At 38.7% G+C, this 17,421-nt stretch overlaps 2 protein-coding genes across 2 annotated transcripts in view; both read right to left on the reverse strand.

Moving 5' to 3' along the window:
- Positions 1-5,491, reverse strand: part of znf385b (zinc finger protein 385B) — a 72,681-nt gene extending 67,190 nt beyond the window's left edge. The window contains exon 1 of the mRNA XM_008432906.2: positions 5,224-5,491. The gene's annotated coding sequence lies outside the window, so the exon portion shown is untranslated. The remainder of the gene's footprint in view (positions 1-5,223) is intronic.
- Positions 5,492-12,227: 6,736 nt separating this feature from the next.
- Positions 12,228-17,421, reverse strand: part of cwc22 (CWC22 spliceosome associated protein homolog) — a 20,330-nt gene continuing 15,136 nt past the window's right edge. The window contains exons 14-19 of the mRNA XM_008432916.1: positions 16,377-16,454; positions 15,116-15,268; positions 14,887-15,014; positions 14,508-14,609; positions 14,189-14,367; positions 12,228-12,919 (exon numbers count right to left, since the gene is read on the reverse strand). Coding sequence (XP_008431138.1) covers positions 12,438-12,919; positions 14,189-14,367; positions 14,508-14,609; positions 14,887-15,014; positions 15,116-15,268; positions 16,377-16,454 — 1,122 coding nt within the window. The 3' untranslated portion in view covers positions 12,228-12,437. The remainder of the gene's footprint in view (positions 12,920-14,188; positions 14,368-14,507; positions 14,610-14,886; positions 15,015-15,115; positions 15,269-16,376; positions 16,455-17,421) is intronic.

Here is a 17,421-nt window from a genome sequence, read left to right on the forward strand (position 1 = left end):
AAGGAAAGGAAAGGAAAGGAAAGGAAAGGAAAGGAAAGGAAAGGAAAGGAAAGGAAAGGAAAGGAAAGGAAAGGAAAGGAAAGGAAAGGAAAGGACCAGTTTCCAGCTTTGGCAGGAGTGTGTCAGTGTGTGTGTTCATGGGAGGGGAGCATAGTACTGGACTTCATATCAATAATGAAGTCTGTTCAATACACACAAGAGATATGTTAGAATCATTGATGAGAATAAATTACATCTACATTTGAACATTTTCTGAAGTCTCCTCATGTTTAATGGATACACCAAAGAAATATTACATCTGCCGTATAATGAGAACGGAAATGAGATGAGAGGACTCTTTTATATTTAGTGAAAATCTCAAACATGCAACAATTTATTGCACAATTTTCAAAGAAGTAGGGTTGACGTAACATTGCAAAGTCTATTTGATTTTCTAATTGTAACGACCTTTGTGTGTCTGCTACTTAAGCTAAAAAGAATAAAGTAAGTGCAGCGTTTTAGAGTTTTAGTTAGAGTTCACTTGCATTTGCAGTGATATTTGTTATATTTTTAAAAGGGGCTAAATTATACCAAACTTTCAGTCGTACCACTTACATAGAGAAAATACTTAATGCTTTGCTTTGACCGTCAAAACTTTATTCTTATTTTAACTTCCTAAAGTTTGAGCACACAAAGAAGAAAAAATATTTCAAAATGAAATGAAATGAAGACAATGTATCCATCCAGATGTTCCAAATGACCAAATTTTCTTAATTCTGCAGCACACAAAGACACTGCTGGACTATCTGTTTAACCCAAATGCAATGTGATTACCGTAAGTTCCGGACTATAGAGCGCACCATACTATATAGCCACACCTACCAAAAAAAAAAGAAAAAGGAAACTTACATATATAAGCCGCTGGTATCTCCGCCGCTCTGCCGCTGGTATCTCGGCGGTATCTCTGCCGAGATTTATTAAGGACGCAGCCCACCGTCTCCAAAGCCGAACCATGGTTTCGTTCACGTTGAGCTTAAGTGCAGCGGCTCTATTTCCCTCCTGTACTGCCAGATCGATCAACTTAAAAGCTGCATCATATGAGTTTGAAGAAATTTCCCCATCATGCCTGTTGCTAGCATGTGCTTGTACTAGAGATGTGCCAATCAAGTTTTTTCCTGCCGATACCGATTCCGATCATCCATGAGGGTCGATCACCGATACCGATCACCGATACCAAACACATAATTATTTTTTTTAATCAAAAGCACTACCAGTTACATTATGTGGAAAAAGGAACCATGAATTTATCTTAATTTAGACAAAAATTTGTTTTTAATAACTTTTTCCAAGAAAAAAACTAAACAAAACAGGCATTGTGCAAATTGTACTGCTATCGGTAATACTATCTTTAACAGACTGAAAACATATGAAGGCTCTGAAGAGGTTAAATAATGCAGAGTCAAAATAAAACCTTTCAACATTGCCAAAAAATTCAAGAATAAAACTTAAAATTCAACGGCAAATACAGGATCCATTACAATAAACAATCCAGAGTTACTGAATAAAAACTTCCTGATAGCATGGCGGCTAGCTGATTACTGCTGTGGCTGTTTCTGACTGAGCGGAGTACTTATGCAGAGCAGGGAGGAGATCGAAAGTTTTAATACGTATGTAAAATTTATTTTTTAAGTTAGATGTTGCAGCTTTACGCAGAGATTCGGTGTGAGAGTCACTACCAGGTGGAGCAGAAGCGGTGCTCCGTCTGTGAAATATTACTACCTGTAGCGCGTAGCAGCGGTTCAACAGCGAGAGCAGAACCAGCGTCTTACATCGCAGCTCGAAGACTTAAATAATTTTGCGGGTTATTTGTTTAGCTTTCTGACCGTCATGCTAATCCGGGTGAGTGTTTGTAGCTGTGCGCTGCTTTACCTGCTATATGATCCTCCTTATGTCTTTTTACTGCAGTGAGCCTTGAGGTAGCCAAACTCCTCAAGTATGGCATTGTTTTTATGCCATATTAGATTCGTCGTGTTGATGCATTTTGTCGTGCTTCACCCCACGTGCTTCAATTTCCGCCACAACAGGCAAACTTCCCCAATCACTCAGTGCGATATAGTTCTACACGACAACGTTTAGGATTTGTTGCTGCGCGTTTGCTCAGTGTGAAGGAAAGAGGAGACCAGCTGAACAGGCAGGCTGAGAAATGAGATGCAGGTGATCGGTTTGTGTGATCGGCAACAAGAGACCGTGATCGGCGATCACCGATCATACACTTTTTCACGGAAATCGGCCGATTATGATCGGTGGCCGATCGATCGGCACACCTCTAGCTTGTACTGAATGAAAATTAGCACTTTCTTCTTTTTATTTCCAATTTTGACTTCCAATGATTGACTTCCTGCTAAAGCGCCCCCTGGTGGTTGAAGAAAAATCCACAGAAAAGCCGCACCTGGCTTTGAGCCGCATGGTTCAAAGCGTGGGGAAAAAGGAGCGGCTTATAGTCAGAAAAATACGGTACATAGACAGATACCCCCTAGGATATCCTATTAGGGGGGTACAGGCAGATAAAAAAAAAAGATTTTTGCAGACAGCGAAGTGGAGCAAGAAGTGTGAATTAGGGTTTACACAACTACGCTGGGATGCGTGATTATTTAAGAAGTCATTTTCCAAACAAGTTATTCCAGACCAACATCATGTTTCCTAGAAGGACTGGTGAGTGACAGGATACGCAAATGTTTGATATGGTATGAGGAAGCATGATGATGAACGCTGTATAAGGTATAAATGTAGAATAGGGACAAAATGGGTTTATATTTTCCCAAAATGTTTTTTATTATTTCTCAACCTTATCTATGCAAATATGACAAATAATGTTTTGAAAATGTAAAGATACTAAGGTGCAGGCTCCCAGTTGCAACATTTTTTTATTACATTTTTAATGGACCTGACCCAGAACTTTATCACCATCTGACAAAAATAAATATAAAATATTTTTTAATGACCCTATTAGGGATATTTTTACTCAGTTTTACAGACAAATGCTTCTCAAGAAACAAAAGAAATATTATTTAAAACAAAAAACAACAAAAAGTCCATCTGATGGAGTTGACAGTGCATGACAGAGTTGACACAGAACTGAAGGTGGTGACAAACTAGTGAGTAAACTTGATACATGTGAAGTAATGCAATTTATGTAAAATACATTAAAATGAATTAATTGCACATTTAAGTGAGATTTGTCAACAATTTCACTGAAAGAGACACAAAAACTCTGACGGAGTTGACATCTGACAGAGTTGACAAAAAGCCATCAGGTCCATAAAATCTTTATACCAAAATTAAACTTTTATTTCACAAAATTTCATCAAAGTTTTGTAAATTGTCAGTTATGGTGTTGACACATCATGGTTGTGACGAGCAACTTAGGAATAAAACAGAAGAAAAACTAAAGAATAACATAAGCTAACCGGAGCTAACTAGCCCTCCTTAAGGAAGAGAAAGGAAGAGGTTATGGGGTCCTCAGGAGTTCTGGTGCCCTCCAATGATGCCTGATTTTTTTTTTTTTTTTTTACTTTTTTTTTTAACTTTTTTTTTATGTCTGACAGTGTTGACAAAAACTTGGGACAAATTTCAATGGAGTTGGAAAATGTATAAAAATGATTTTTAATTCAATTTATTGATACTTTTATAATTATTTCTATGAATACTTATACTTAATTGTCATAATATATTATCTCAATATTCCTTTAATTGTTTTAAACTATTATAATGTATTGAGTTCTGCTCCAGGACAAGGGATTTTAAAAACACCATCCACCTACTACAATGTTTGACCCAGGTTAGTTTAGTCAGATATTTGAAAAAATTATATTTTGTATATATTTTATTCAAATTTTGTGCCTTATCCATGGGACCTGTTTTGTCAATATTCTCAAGAATCACTGTTGCACGGTGGACGAGTTTATATTGCGAACCTGTACACTTTGTTTTGAGGCCCCCAAATGCTATAGTGTACAGTGCGTACTCTGTGAGCAGCGGGAAAACTGCGCACAAAGTTATAGTTTTTGTCTATAGCTTTCAAAAGCAGCTGTTGGAAGGCTGAATAGGTATACTGCTGACATTGCAATTATTTTTTCCATTATGTGAGATTGCATCTCCAACTGTATGGCACGAACTAGAAGTATGTGGCAGGATGAGCATCTTGATCTGTTAGACTATAATGTAACTCTTCTTCTTTTTCCTTATTATTTCAAATGCAAAAATAACAAAAAAACAAAGAAAGCCCTGTGCTGGTCAACACACTCTGGAAAGGTCACCCAAGGTGCCTTAATTGCCTCTAACTGCTGCAGACAGAAACAACAATCCCTTTCAATGTGTTATCAATGGATGAACGTCATTCGTTTTAACACAAACGTTACATTTTTTATTTTTCTGGGTAACGTCTGGTTGCTTTTTGTTCACATTTGACCCTTTAGCCAATTTTATGGGTTGAAAACAGAACTCACAACATGACCCTGTTGTATTAAATGCCCAAATATGCATGTATCTCACCCAGAACTGGGATGGGCTGTCTTTTACCTTGAAGTTTTTAGAGTGTGACCTTTAATGTCATTCACGTTTGTATATTTATGGCATTTTTCCAGAATAAACACAAAATATTTTGTAAGTTTTGGATCTCAAAAGCAAAAAAACAAAAATATGCAATTCTACAATGAAAATATAAGTTCTTGTTGTTCTGCCAAAACAGATTAGTTTTGTTTAATCAGCAAAACACATTGACAGAAGCAAAAAAAATAATACTAATGATACTTTGCATTTAGCTTTTAAAATTAACTGCTTATCTTTGTTTGTGCTTTCTCATAAAATGTACCTTCTATAACGCTGGTAATATTTAAATGCTAAATAAATTTATGTAGCAGGAGAAGTGACCATTTAAACAAATTAAAGGGATTATTTTACTCCTGGCCGCTTCAAAAGACAGAAGCACATCATCAAACTAATCATTCCAGTCAGAAGGGCCAAAAATCAGCAGATATATCAAATGGGAAACAGACGACAAAATGACTTGAATAAATTAATAATATGGATAAGAATAAGGCAGTATCATACTGAGGGGTTATAAAGCAGCAGCTTCAGGGGCTCGGCTCACATTAAAATCTTCAACTAACTCAGAAAAGAAAAGAGGACAAGAGGCGGAGTGATAGAAGAGCTATCATCGGGAAAAGAAGGAGCAAGGTGCCTTACCGGATGAAGAAGAGGTGATGGATGGATGAAGAAAGTAGTCTTGTTGGTCTAAAGCGCTCAACTCCGCTCTCACACTAAACCAGCTGCCCGGTCGGTCACTTTTGATCGATCCTGAACCGACCAGCGTCTCCAGCCCGCAGGTTCCGCCCGCACTTTGGCCGAGCAGCCATCAGTCAGTCAGCCCGTCATCCTTCAGGTATCCGGACACTCCGGGACTCTGTCGGAGCCGGAGAGTCGCGCGCTCTCCGCGGCACACTGCCTCCGCACTGCGCATGTCTGACCCCCGCCTTCACTAACGCGCTCAACAAATAGAAACAGGGACATATAGAGTATTTAGAGAGGCAAGCACGCACACACACAGACACACACACACACACACACACACACACACACACACACACACAATTGTACAAGTGGATAAGTATGTAAGGAAAAATACAAATTTCGCGTACGCTGTGTGTGAACTCTGTTTGCCGCTGAAAGTTGTAAATACAGGCTGGAGCGCACCGTGTTGTTCATCATCTTTTTGTGTTTACAGTCAACTCAGTTTGCCGGTGTCATAATGAGGGATCATCTTACTTTCCTTCTGGTTTCTGAGTGGGTTTGCTGGGGTCACTTCACTCCGACTGACCCTCAGGTTGCATAATCTGACTTTATGTTAGACTGCAGAAGTAATTCTGTGGCTGCTGACSCTGGAAACAGTAGGTCTCATGGATCAACAAGAATATCTCTATTAATATTTGCCATACAAAAAAGGGGTTAATTGATGATTTCTAGATTTAGGAGACATCACAGAGAAAACTGTCTTTAGTATCAATAATAGAGCACTCTAGTTATGAAGATGCGTTTGGAAAATGTGTAATTTTGTTTGAAGGAGAGAAATTAAAAACTGGGATATTTTGTTCCTTTTCTGTTGCAGAGTCGAATCCTCAATTATCTGAATTATCTGCAGAAGAAAAATAGAAAGGTTATTAAAAATGTAACATCTTCCAATAAGGACCACAACGAACTATATTTTGTTTTTGGGTTTTTTTGCACAAAGTAAGGAAGCTTTTTTTTTTATTATTTATGAATGTTTAAGATTTTGATCTTTTTTGAAAAAAATATTTACCCGTCTTGCCAGTAAACATGTAACCAGCCTGCAACTTCTAAACTGAAAGCCATCAAATTCAACATGAAAAGTAGGTGCTTTAGCAACGAGTTTTAACATTAAAGTATTAAGTGAAGTGAATTATGGTAAAATTCCCCTTGTAAGTGTGAGTCAGAAGAAAACAGATTTCTCTTTAGAAACCAGGATTTCCCTGCAGATGGACTTACCAAGGTCCTTTTTAATGGATGTTTTTGTTGAAAACTGCTATAGGGAAACATGTAGAGGCAGAAAGTGTGACCTCAGGAAGTTGAATTTAAAGAAAACSCTKTGGMGTTTAGTTCACATGTAAAATCAGCAACGACAACTTAATTCCTAAAATATATCTCCTTCTATTCAGATATTTAATCTTGATTTGCTTTATCGTCACTGAGCTGGTTAATAATGAAATGTATACGGCATGTTAARCTTGTAATGTATAATGGTTTCTTCAGGTCCGCTCTAATATAGATCACTACAGTAGATCCATTCTGCTGCAACATTGAATTTCTCTCTAATAGTGTTGAATTGAATTGATCCCAGTTATACACTTACTGAAAAGCTCACTGCGGGAAAATATCCTTTCAAAACTTGAATGAAAGGATTTATGAAATATTTAATTCAGATTTCTATCTCTGAGATAGACACAACATCTGTGTAAACTGAAGCAATAGTATCGTTGCCATTTTTTTTTTTTAAAAGGGCTGTTTTGTTTCGTTTTTCTGAACAAAAATGAAAAAAGTCTTTAAAAATGACATTAGTTTGATGTTCAAATGATCTGATCATCTTAAAATGCTCACCTGAAAGCTGGAATGAAATATTTATGGACTCGGTTTCTCTAAAACCGTTGCATTATGTATGTTTYTTGTTCCCACTTTGTTTTAGATATATTTCATATAAAAATATTAAAGTATATTCTCTTTAACATTTGCTTTTACCTGCATGTGGCAGAGATGTTTCAAGCTTTTTTGAGCCTTACCTCAAAACAACGTGGCTCAAGAGAGAGAGGATCGACGTGAGCCGTGGTTATTATCCAGACCCTTGAAGTCGATACATGAACAGAGCGCTTTACCGTTCTGAGTCTGSAAGAATAAAGCTGCACCCAAAGGAGAGAAAGAAAGACAGTTTAATTATACCAGCAGTCAAGGAGCCACTRATGTTGTTCTTCAAKGAAGATATTTCAGGTYGGGACACGTTACAAATCTGACTGGACAGCAGGAACGCTCGGCTTAATAGCACAACTGTTGCTGTCTGGGCGATAAGGAAATCTGAGCAAATTAAATCCAAGGAAAGTTTGTGACTTCACTGATAATATGACTTCAGTCTTTTATCCCTGTCTAAACTTTTTGAGGAATTGCTACAAAGTTTATTATTTGATCTTTTATCTGAGATTATCTTGGTGCCGGCCAGCCAGCTTGATTCTTCAGTGTCTTGTGGAAACGTCTTTCTGCGTCAACGCTCAGCAGCAAGAGAATAACAGCTCAAACAGCACTAGTAGTGTTGAGAAAACAAATATATCAAGTAAGCCTTGTGTTGTTGCTTGTGGTCTTCGTTGGGGTCAGAAGGAAGCAGAYAGAAGGTGAGAAGAACYAGGTAGGTCTATCTTAGTCTGGCCATCACCTTCCTACTCAATTCCACTTGATTCTCATCTGCYTTCTCTCACTCCGTCTGATCTTTCTCCCATTGACTTGGATTCCTCCAGTAGAATTTCAACCTGTCCAGTCAGTGAACAGAAGGAGAAGTTGTGATCGACAGCATTGATTTTTTTATTTCTTTTTTGTGCTGTTTGAAAACAACGTACCAGGTAAGGAATGGTGATGAACTTGGTTAGCGATCGATGGGAAGGCTAACTTCTAATATCTCTGAGCAGAAAGACGAGCAGCACTGAACTAAAACAATATCAGCAACGGAAGTGAACATTCCCGCTTTAAGGTCAAAGCGAGTGATAAGTCAAATTATTTCTTTTGAGGCAGTACAGAATGATGTGATGTCTTAAAAGAAGAATTTGAACGTTAAAATTAGCTTTTTTCTTAAGAAAAAAAAAGTATCTGGTAAGAAAATTTTAGCTGCTCGCCGATCAGGAAAAAAAAAAGTGTTTCTGCTTTAACTGTGATCTGTGTCTACAGGGCTGCACTCCAACACGCATCAGCACCGTTTCTGGTTCTCAAAGGAAAAATGCAATTTGCAAATCTGTGTGAAAGGACTACTAATGAGAGAGCACGCATGTGTTCAACACGCTGCTCCTCTTTACCCCCAGCTCATCAGGCATGTGATTTCTAAAAAACACATTAATTTACATCAGTGGATTTATCAGAGGCAGATTTGGCAAAAATCAAACTTCTACGTATCTCAGGTTGGATTGATTTATTTGTCCTACAGAGAATAGACTCCTCACTTTTCAAWGTCCGTCAGGAAGCTCATTGCCAGACAGGCTCCACATTTCACGCTGAGGTGTTGATAGCAGCTCTTTTGGCTGCTTATTTATGAAAATCCACTTTATGCCAACCTGCATCGGTTTCCTCTCCTTAAGCCAAGCTCTGACCTCTTTTCTCTTTCTTTTTTTTTTCCTGTGACCCCTCGCTCTATCCTTCATGCGGCTGTTTATGTCGAGAAAGAAAATGAACCGTTTAACTAACGTCGCTTCAGTGAGGGGGCCGCCTGATTACACGATCACTAAAATAGATGTAGCATTTGCTGTGCTTCGTTCCTTACGCAACCGATTTGGCAGATGGGAGTTGAGGATTTTCAGAACATGTTTAATCACATCAGAATTACTCACTTATTTACATAAAGCTGTTATTTACTCAGTAATTTACCATTATGAGCTGGAAAGGATTACAAAAAATAATTTAAAAAAAGGTTGCAAGTCAGGTTTTKCCCTTAGTTTGGCTTTGAAGTTGGTATTATGTTATTTTATTTAGAAACCTATAAAGAACATATAATTTTTAATCTGGAAACATTTCTCATGTTGCTGCTCTGCTACATTTTATAATCAACAGGCCTCGTTAGTGACTGAAGCATCAACTATGTATTAATCCATGCCTAAAAGTAGTAAGGTGTGCAGCACAGATAACATGGAGTTGCCAGCTATTTTAGGGCTTCGCCTGATGCGTTTTTTATATAATTGCAATTTTTAAGTAGTTGTGCAGGAGAAGAAAAGTAAAGTCAGAAAGTGCTGGGAGACAGGCTTCCTGTAGGTTTGGTCTTTCTGATTATTATTATTTTTTGTTGTTTTTGGCAGAAAACWCTAAATGAACACAGGGAATTTGAATCTGACCGTTTGCTTCCTCAGTAGTTAAAGAAATATATACAAGTTGGGATTTTTTAAATTAACATAACAAAAATCAAACTCAGACATACAGTGCAATGAGAAAAAGTATTTGCCACCTTAGAGATTTCTTGTCACACTTTTATGCTTCAGCTCATTGAACAAAATGTAACATGAGACAAAGACAACCGGAGTAAATACAATATGCAGGTTAAAATTCATGATTTAATTGGATTCTTTACTTAAACCTTTCTACTTTAAGTTAAATTTCACAAGCCCCAACAGTCTTGTAGATTTAGAAAATGAGTTGAAACGGAAATTGCCTGACATCGTGCCTCGATATAAAGGAGGCAGAGATCCAAAATAAAAGGTTTAAGGTTGTTAGTCAGATCTACCAAACAGAAATAAATCCGATGACGATGCCGGAGTTTCAGGTGTAAAACAATTAAAACTCTAATCATGTATGCAAAGTTCTGAGTTCCCAGTTTGCTTTACTTTACTCCTGTGTAGCTAAAGCTTTGGATCCTGCAAGAGTAAAAGGATTTGTGATTACTGAATCGGGCTGTGACATTTTTAACTGGCTGTGGAAAAAAGGAGTCCACTCCCAGCTCTCCTCCTCTCTATGCAGCATCTCTTCCATTGCAGAGCCTCCCTGTAGTTTCCCAGAATTCCTCACAGCTCACAGGTCCCCGTGGATCCGTTCCTGTGTTTGCTGTATAGTGGCAAACCAATCCCATCCTTCTGTTCCTGAGGACATGCAGCCAATCGCTGTGCGGCTCTGAAATGACCCACTTGTGCACACACACACACACACGCACGCACGCACACGCACACACACACACACACACACACTCTTCTCCTGATCTCACCTTGAACATCAAGGTTGGGACAAAGATATATGTGAGAGAGGCACTGGCAACTGGAAGAGGCTCCTGTAGAACCAGTAAGAAAACGGAGAGAGATAAAAAACAGTGGCGACCTGATTCCAGTTTGGTGGGTTCTTCTCAGATTTAGACTCTAATCTTTTGTTTTGTGTGCACAAAATCGAGCCAATGAGAAAAATGTCATTTTAGAAGACAGAATAGAAGCCCGAGTCTGAMCAACACTATAACTTGRTTTGTTTTTCCTTATTTACTCAATTCAGGTTTTGATGCCGACGGGCAATCGAAACAGGCATCTGCTCGGATTCAACGGAGAACATGACAAATAACCTGTCAAAAACTGTTTTTCATGACCGCCGCTGTGCAGATGACRAGCAACAGAGGTGTAGCCTTAATGAGGATGCAAAGGTCCTTGTATTTAGACTGACACCAAAGCTGCGCAAGCATTGTCACGTTAAATTACGTACTGAACAACAAGGATCTGCCGATGGCGTGAATGCGCCCCATGGACGATGCAAGGAGGAAGCCAGCTCAGAGAAAAACAGCAGTGTAGAACGGACCGAGTGATTTCAGTGTTTGTTGGCTCCAAATCCATGCTATGGTCACAGTATGAGGRATAAAGTGAATTTTTAATGTGATTATTGAACRGTATTGAGGACATCTTCACTACAAATTGCATAAATCCCCTTAATAAGTTATATCTTAGCAGGGGTAGAATCTGCAGAGGTGAGTCCTCAGTCTGAAAGGTTTCACCAGAATAATTTAGTAATTGTTCAGAGATTGGTGACACTTTCTGAGATGAAACGCTTCTGGGTGATAGAAAAATGCGTGTAGCTCTGACAGTTTTCTGTTTACGGAGCAGCTATTGAGTTTTTGAGTTCAGAAATGTGGAAAAAAAAGTTTAAAAAAAAGAGACATTTCAAAGTAAATAAACACCAACCATAACCATAATATCTGTTCTTAAAATTTTCAGTTCTTAAAATGAAGACGAGTCAATTGACAGAAACCTCTCCAAGGTGATGAAGGGAACATTCTGCTTTTCTGGACTTTGATGTTTGCTCTCTTGGATCCAACCTTTGCACCAACTGCATCTCCTGCTTTTAGGCATCAACCCAAGATCCGTTTCATCAAACATTTTTCCAAGGTCAAGCACCGTGGGCAACCAGCTGGACAACAGCTGTAACCACTTAGAAACGCTTCACAACTTAGAAAAAACCTGAGACTAATTTATCCCCAGAACACATTTACAACGCGCTGTAAAATGAAATCCAGAGATTTTCACTTTAAGTTGTGAATCATGTGTATAAAAGTCAGTCTCGACAAAAATCAGTGAAATGACACCCATTAATCATCAATTGACAACAGAAACAGCAGGCGGTCATGACTGCAGCTTTGGAGGAATCAAAACATAAAATGTAACAAAGCCTGCAACATCTCCATGACTCCATCAGTTCAGTTGAGAGTTGCTGGCACAACATGCAGCACTGATTTCAGGCAAACTTTTACACGGCTTGAAAATTGACATATTTCCATCTTACTGCGGTTAAAGCGAGGAACGGCCATATTGAAACGCGGAGTCTGCCTCACAAGTTGTTACTGGGGGTCGTGAGTCAGAGTTGCTCCCAGGATCCCAATGGGAAACTCAAATATGAGAGCATTCCAGTTGATTTTTCAGACGGTGAGAACAAATGTTGCTCCAATTAAAGAGTCAAAGAAATCTGAAACGAAATTAATCAAAAACATCTGCAGAAACTTTAATGTTTTGGKTTTTTTTCCCTGATTTTATAAACATCAAAAATCAACAATAGAAAACAGGCTGAAGGGGAAACAGAACGACGGGTCTGAGTTTATGACAGTATAAAGTCAGCAGGGGTAAAGAAGGATGACAGGAGAGGAGGAGGGCAGCTTCCCCTCRTCTGCCAGTCATCAGTCCATCACTTCATCTCCTYCTCCTCTCCTCCCTCTCTCTGTTCCTGTCTCTGTTCTCTTTATTCCTCTCTCTATCCCTTTCTCTGTCTTTCTCCCTCTCTCTCTTGTCTTCATACTCTCTCTCTCTCCCTCGCCCACTGTCTCTGTCTCTCCCTCTGTCCCCTTCTCTTCCTCTGTCTCTTTCACCATCGTCATCTCTCTGCCTGTCCGCTTTTCGTCTCCGGCCCTCCTGCTCCTCCTCCTGCCGCTCCTCTTCCTCCGACCTGTCTTCACGCCTTCGTCCCCGGGCGTCCCCGCGCGCGCGCTCCTCCAAGTCACGCTCGCGCTCCCTCCTGTCCTCCTTCGCCTGCTTCTCGGCGTCATTGTCGCTCCTGCCTCCTTTTCGCCTCTTGTCCACTTTCTCCTTCTTCTTCTTGTCCTTTCCTTTCTTCTTCTTCTTCTTCTCTTCAACACGTCCCTTTCTCTTCTTCTTCTTGCGTTTGCTGTCAACATCTGGAAGACAAAACAAGGAGAGGAGTTATAACAGACTCTACCCAGGAATAAAAAGTTTAATGTGTAAATTTAGTAAGAAACATGGAAATGATGCAACTTTATTCTAAGAAACCAATATGCAAACCCACTTAAATGTGCTGCTCCTCACATGCATAACAACTGTAGCTTCGCTGCTACTGAACAAAGTCTACGGCTGCATATTGGACCTGACCAGCAGGATTTTATGTCTGCAATCAGGCWGCAGCGGCTTCTCAACCCATCCTCGTTCCGTAGAATCAGCTCTAAAAGTTTCTCTGTAGTCTGTTTAACCCAAAGGCTTTTTTAATGCGTTTCGCAGCCATGCAGGGAAGAGAAACTAATGACTCGGAAAACAAGTTCTCAGCTCTGCTGTCTTTTACAGCAGAAATGAAGCAGGGAAACAAAAGAGCTGAAGACTACAGACGATGCACCAGCCTGAAGAACAATAACTGTCAAATAAAAAATTTAAAAAAGTTTAAAAAGTTAGATCAATAAAGAAAAGTGTTGCTTTAGTGAAATATCTGTACAAAGATAACAAATAAACTGTTTAAATGCAAAGTTTTAATGGAGAGAAGAGGAAGAATCTACAGACAAGGATCTTCACATCTGCACTAAAATGTTAAATTCTATTAATAGTTTTTATTTCTGAATAATACGAATAGGTAAAACTCTGGTGGAGACTTCATATTTTAATAATCCAATTTTATTTAATTTAGAGGGCCTTAAAAAACAACTTCTACCTTCTGTCACACCCGCACAYTTCATTTTACTTTAGTGGGATTTTATGAGTCAGGAACACATAATTGTGCAGCAGAAATACAACAGGAGTAAAAGAAATGTAAATTGTGACTTAAATTTGTGTTGTTTCCCATCAAATACATCCACTATCATCTTTTGCCAGGCAGATATGTTTATGTTAATCAGGAATGTTGCACTTTTTCATTTTCCAAAAACAGATTMAACATTAAAACAAAGTTTATTTGTAAAATACATTTGAAAACCAAGTTTCACTTCGTGTGAAGACTGTCAAATAAATCTATTGTAGTAAAAATCCTTTAGGTTTGTGGCCGTGACATAAAAAAATATGCAGCATTTTATGAGGTATGAATTACTTTTCAGACACGGAGGAGTCGTYTTTACACTTTATGTRACCGCTGACCTCTACTAAACCGCAGCACCCATTAAAAGCAGGTTTGGAGGGGAGATGATGGCAGAAATCAACATCTGGAAACAAACTCCAGCCTGACGTACCTGAGTTGCTGCTGCTGCTGGAGGAGGAGTCAGAATCTGAATCGCTGGAGGAATCGGAGGAGGAAGACTCCGACGACGACGAGGACGATGATGAGGATGACGAGTCAGACGATTCTACTTCCTGGTTTTGAGTCATGATCATCTTTGGTGCGTTCTTCAGGTGTTCCCTCAACTCGTCGCTGAGAAAGAAAGTTTTGAAAGAAAAGGATTTACTCACTGATGGCAAAAATGATGCRAAACGATTAACGATCCCACGCACAGATAAAGTGACGCCGCGTCAGACATGAGAACCGGACTTCGGCGGGTTTATGTAACTTACGTCAAGCCTCCCAGTCCAATGGAGGTGAAGAAGTTGATGGCAAAGCGAGTGTTTCTCGGATTGTCACGAGGAAAAAGACCCTCAAAGAACGTTTGCAAGGTTCTGCAAAACAAATATATAATTTGGGTTAAATTTGGCTATAATTGTATTCATATAATATATTTTCTGGAGCAAAAAAATTAAAGACGACGGTCATAAATTGTCAAGGAATTCATTCTCAGGTTTCTGAAACTGACCAACATCTGCCCTTAAAAAGGAAGTATTTATTAAAACAATGATGCATATATCATCGTAGTTTAATCTGCTTATCTCTAAAATTGGACAGAAACTATGTTCTTCTATTATGTGTGTGTGTGTGTGTGCGCGTGCGTGTTCGTACGGGTCTTTGAGCCGCTGGTTGAGTTTTGGGAGGCCCATGTAGGCGCAGAGCTCCTGAAACAGGATTTTCACAAAGATCCTGCTGGATGATGTTGTGGTCTCCTCGCTCATTCGGATACACTCCAACACCTGATCAGCATTCATTTAAAACAAAAAGAAAACGTCACTGCTGGTTCACTCAGACCAAGATGGACCATCTGACATGTGACGAAACCGGACTGTGTCCTTACACTCCACGGCACGGAGTCTGTGTAGAGCAGATGAGCGAACAGTCGGGCCACGTTCCTCAGTTTGTTGGTCTCCAGTCGGTGGATTGTGTCGTACTGCTCAGAAAATATGGCCTCAAAGCTTTCCATGTACTCCTTCTTCAACAGACAGAACCTCTGAAATTATACGGACAACACACAAACACACACACAGACAGACACACAAACACACACACACACAGCTTAATAAATGTCCAGGTTCTAATTTTTAATGCAAACATAATTGAGTCACATGTGTCTTAACCTGAAGTAATTATACAACAGTTTCCCAAAGAAAGTGTGAAACTGAAAGTTAGCATGTTAGCTATAAATGCTAACGTTAATAATATAGCTAAGAATGGCATACAAGCTGTTAGTTTAGMAGACTGTGTAAGCTACTGTAAGCTAGCATGCTATTCATAGCATGTTAGCTAAGTTGCATATTAGCTTMGGTAAAAATATTGCCAAAACTGTTCCCCGTTTTCTTTCTTTTCTTGGAAGAAAATAGCAGGAAGAAGAGGGAAAAATAAAAATAACCTAATTTTATCATGACAGATCACTTTTCCATTGTTAGCCAGAATGCTAATGTTAGCTCAAGTTATTAGTAGAACCAATATTGGCACATAATATGTTATAAGAATTCCAGCTAACAGTGCATACTTTTAATTGTCCATCTTCTTTTGGGAAATAATAGACTTTGCATTCATTTTCACATTAAAGTTAGTCGTTTTCCTTTCTTTAGCTACGTCGTTCAAAACTGTGCAACAATTAATGTCAATGGACTTAACCTTCTAGGCTTTTTCAGTGTTTCTGCCATGTTCTCTTATGTGCCAAAGAATATGCAGACCGTTCACCKTCAGAAGAAAGTGTCTGCTTTCACTTTAGCTTCTTATGCCTCTGTTTTAACCCTTAGATTTAACTCCTGTAATTCATTAATTACATGATTAATTTAMTGCCTGTACTCCATCACTTTAAYRCATTTTTTCACCAATATTCTTCAACAAGAGCTTCTGCCTTAGYTCAGCTTTTTGTTATGATCAGCACATACTGGCAAATAGTATTTTCACCAGATTTACAAAATAAATGCAAATTATCCCAGCTTATTGTATCACACAAGCATAATTTCTCAATAAAATGAACTTAATGCAACAACAGAAAAAGGCTAGTTTTTCAATCAAACAACCCCTCATCACCTTTAACGACTTTAAGTGTATTAATATCAGAGYGTGGTGATTGTGCGCCTCACCCCTGCAAGCAGACCGAAGAACTTCTCGTAGGTCCTCTGCTGAGCACAGCAGTCCAGAATCATGTTACACAGCTCCTTCTGTTCACACAAACACAAAAAACATCGTTGATACGAGCAAATATGCTTCGGTCACCCTTGCATAGTCAAAGTAGTTTCACAACAARATGAATAAATATTGTCAATGTCTGATCAAGTCATTCACATAGCAAATTCAACAAGAACAAGTGTTGAAGTCAGTTTTACTTTAGATGAAAGAATCAGGCTTTTTATTGGATTTCAAGAAACATACAAATTTACCTCATAAAATATATATATATATATTTTTTAAGAATTATGTAGGGAATACGTTTTACTTTTTAAAGAAACTAAGAATGAAATAAAGCAACAATGCTTGATCTTTGTCTAATAAATTTACATCGTAATTTGACATCCGGTGAGTTTCATACATTTTTCTCTCCATCTCTCAATATTGGTTCCCCAAATTCTTACGGTTTGCTCCGAAAACCGTGCGATCCAAAAAGAACGTAAATACATAAATCAATTCAAAATGTTCTTGATTTATTATGAAAGACCAACACAAAGTAGTTAACTCTGAATAACTGTTTGCTATTAGTCAGTAATAGTTATTGAATGAAATTATAAAAACTTTTAGAAAGTACTGTAAGTGCTTATGGAGTCTCAAACTCCAGTCCACAAAGGCCGAAGATATCTTACAACTTTTAGACGTGTCCCTTGCCCTACATACTTGTATTAAATGGCTGAAATGCCTCACCAGCATGCAGTCATGCTCTACAACGCTCTGCTAATGAGATAATATTGGAGCCAGGTGTGCTGAAGCAGAAAGACATCTGAAAGTTGTGGGACATCGGCCCTTGAGAACTGGAGTTCGAGGCCCCTGGCTTAGAGTGCAGGAACTGCAGAAACATGGTTTCTTTAGACAATCTGCCATGAACTGATCAAACAGATGTGGTTTTATTGCTTTACTACTGAAATGTCCTGGAACGAAGGTCGACCAATTTATCTTGGTTTTTTATATATATATATA

The sequence above is a fragment of the Poecilia reticulata genome, linkage group LG2 (genome assembly GCF_000633615.1).
Source record: "Poecilia reticulata strain Guanapo linkage group LG2, Guppy_female_1.0+MT, whole genome shotgun sequence".
Classification (NCBI taxonomy): Eukaryota; Metazoa; Chordata; class Actinopteri; order Cyprinodontiformes; family Poeciliidae; genus Poecilia; species Poecilia reticulata.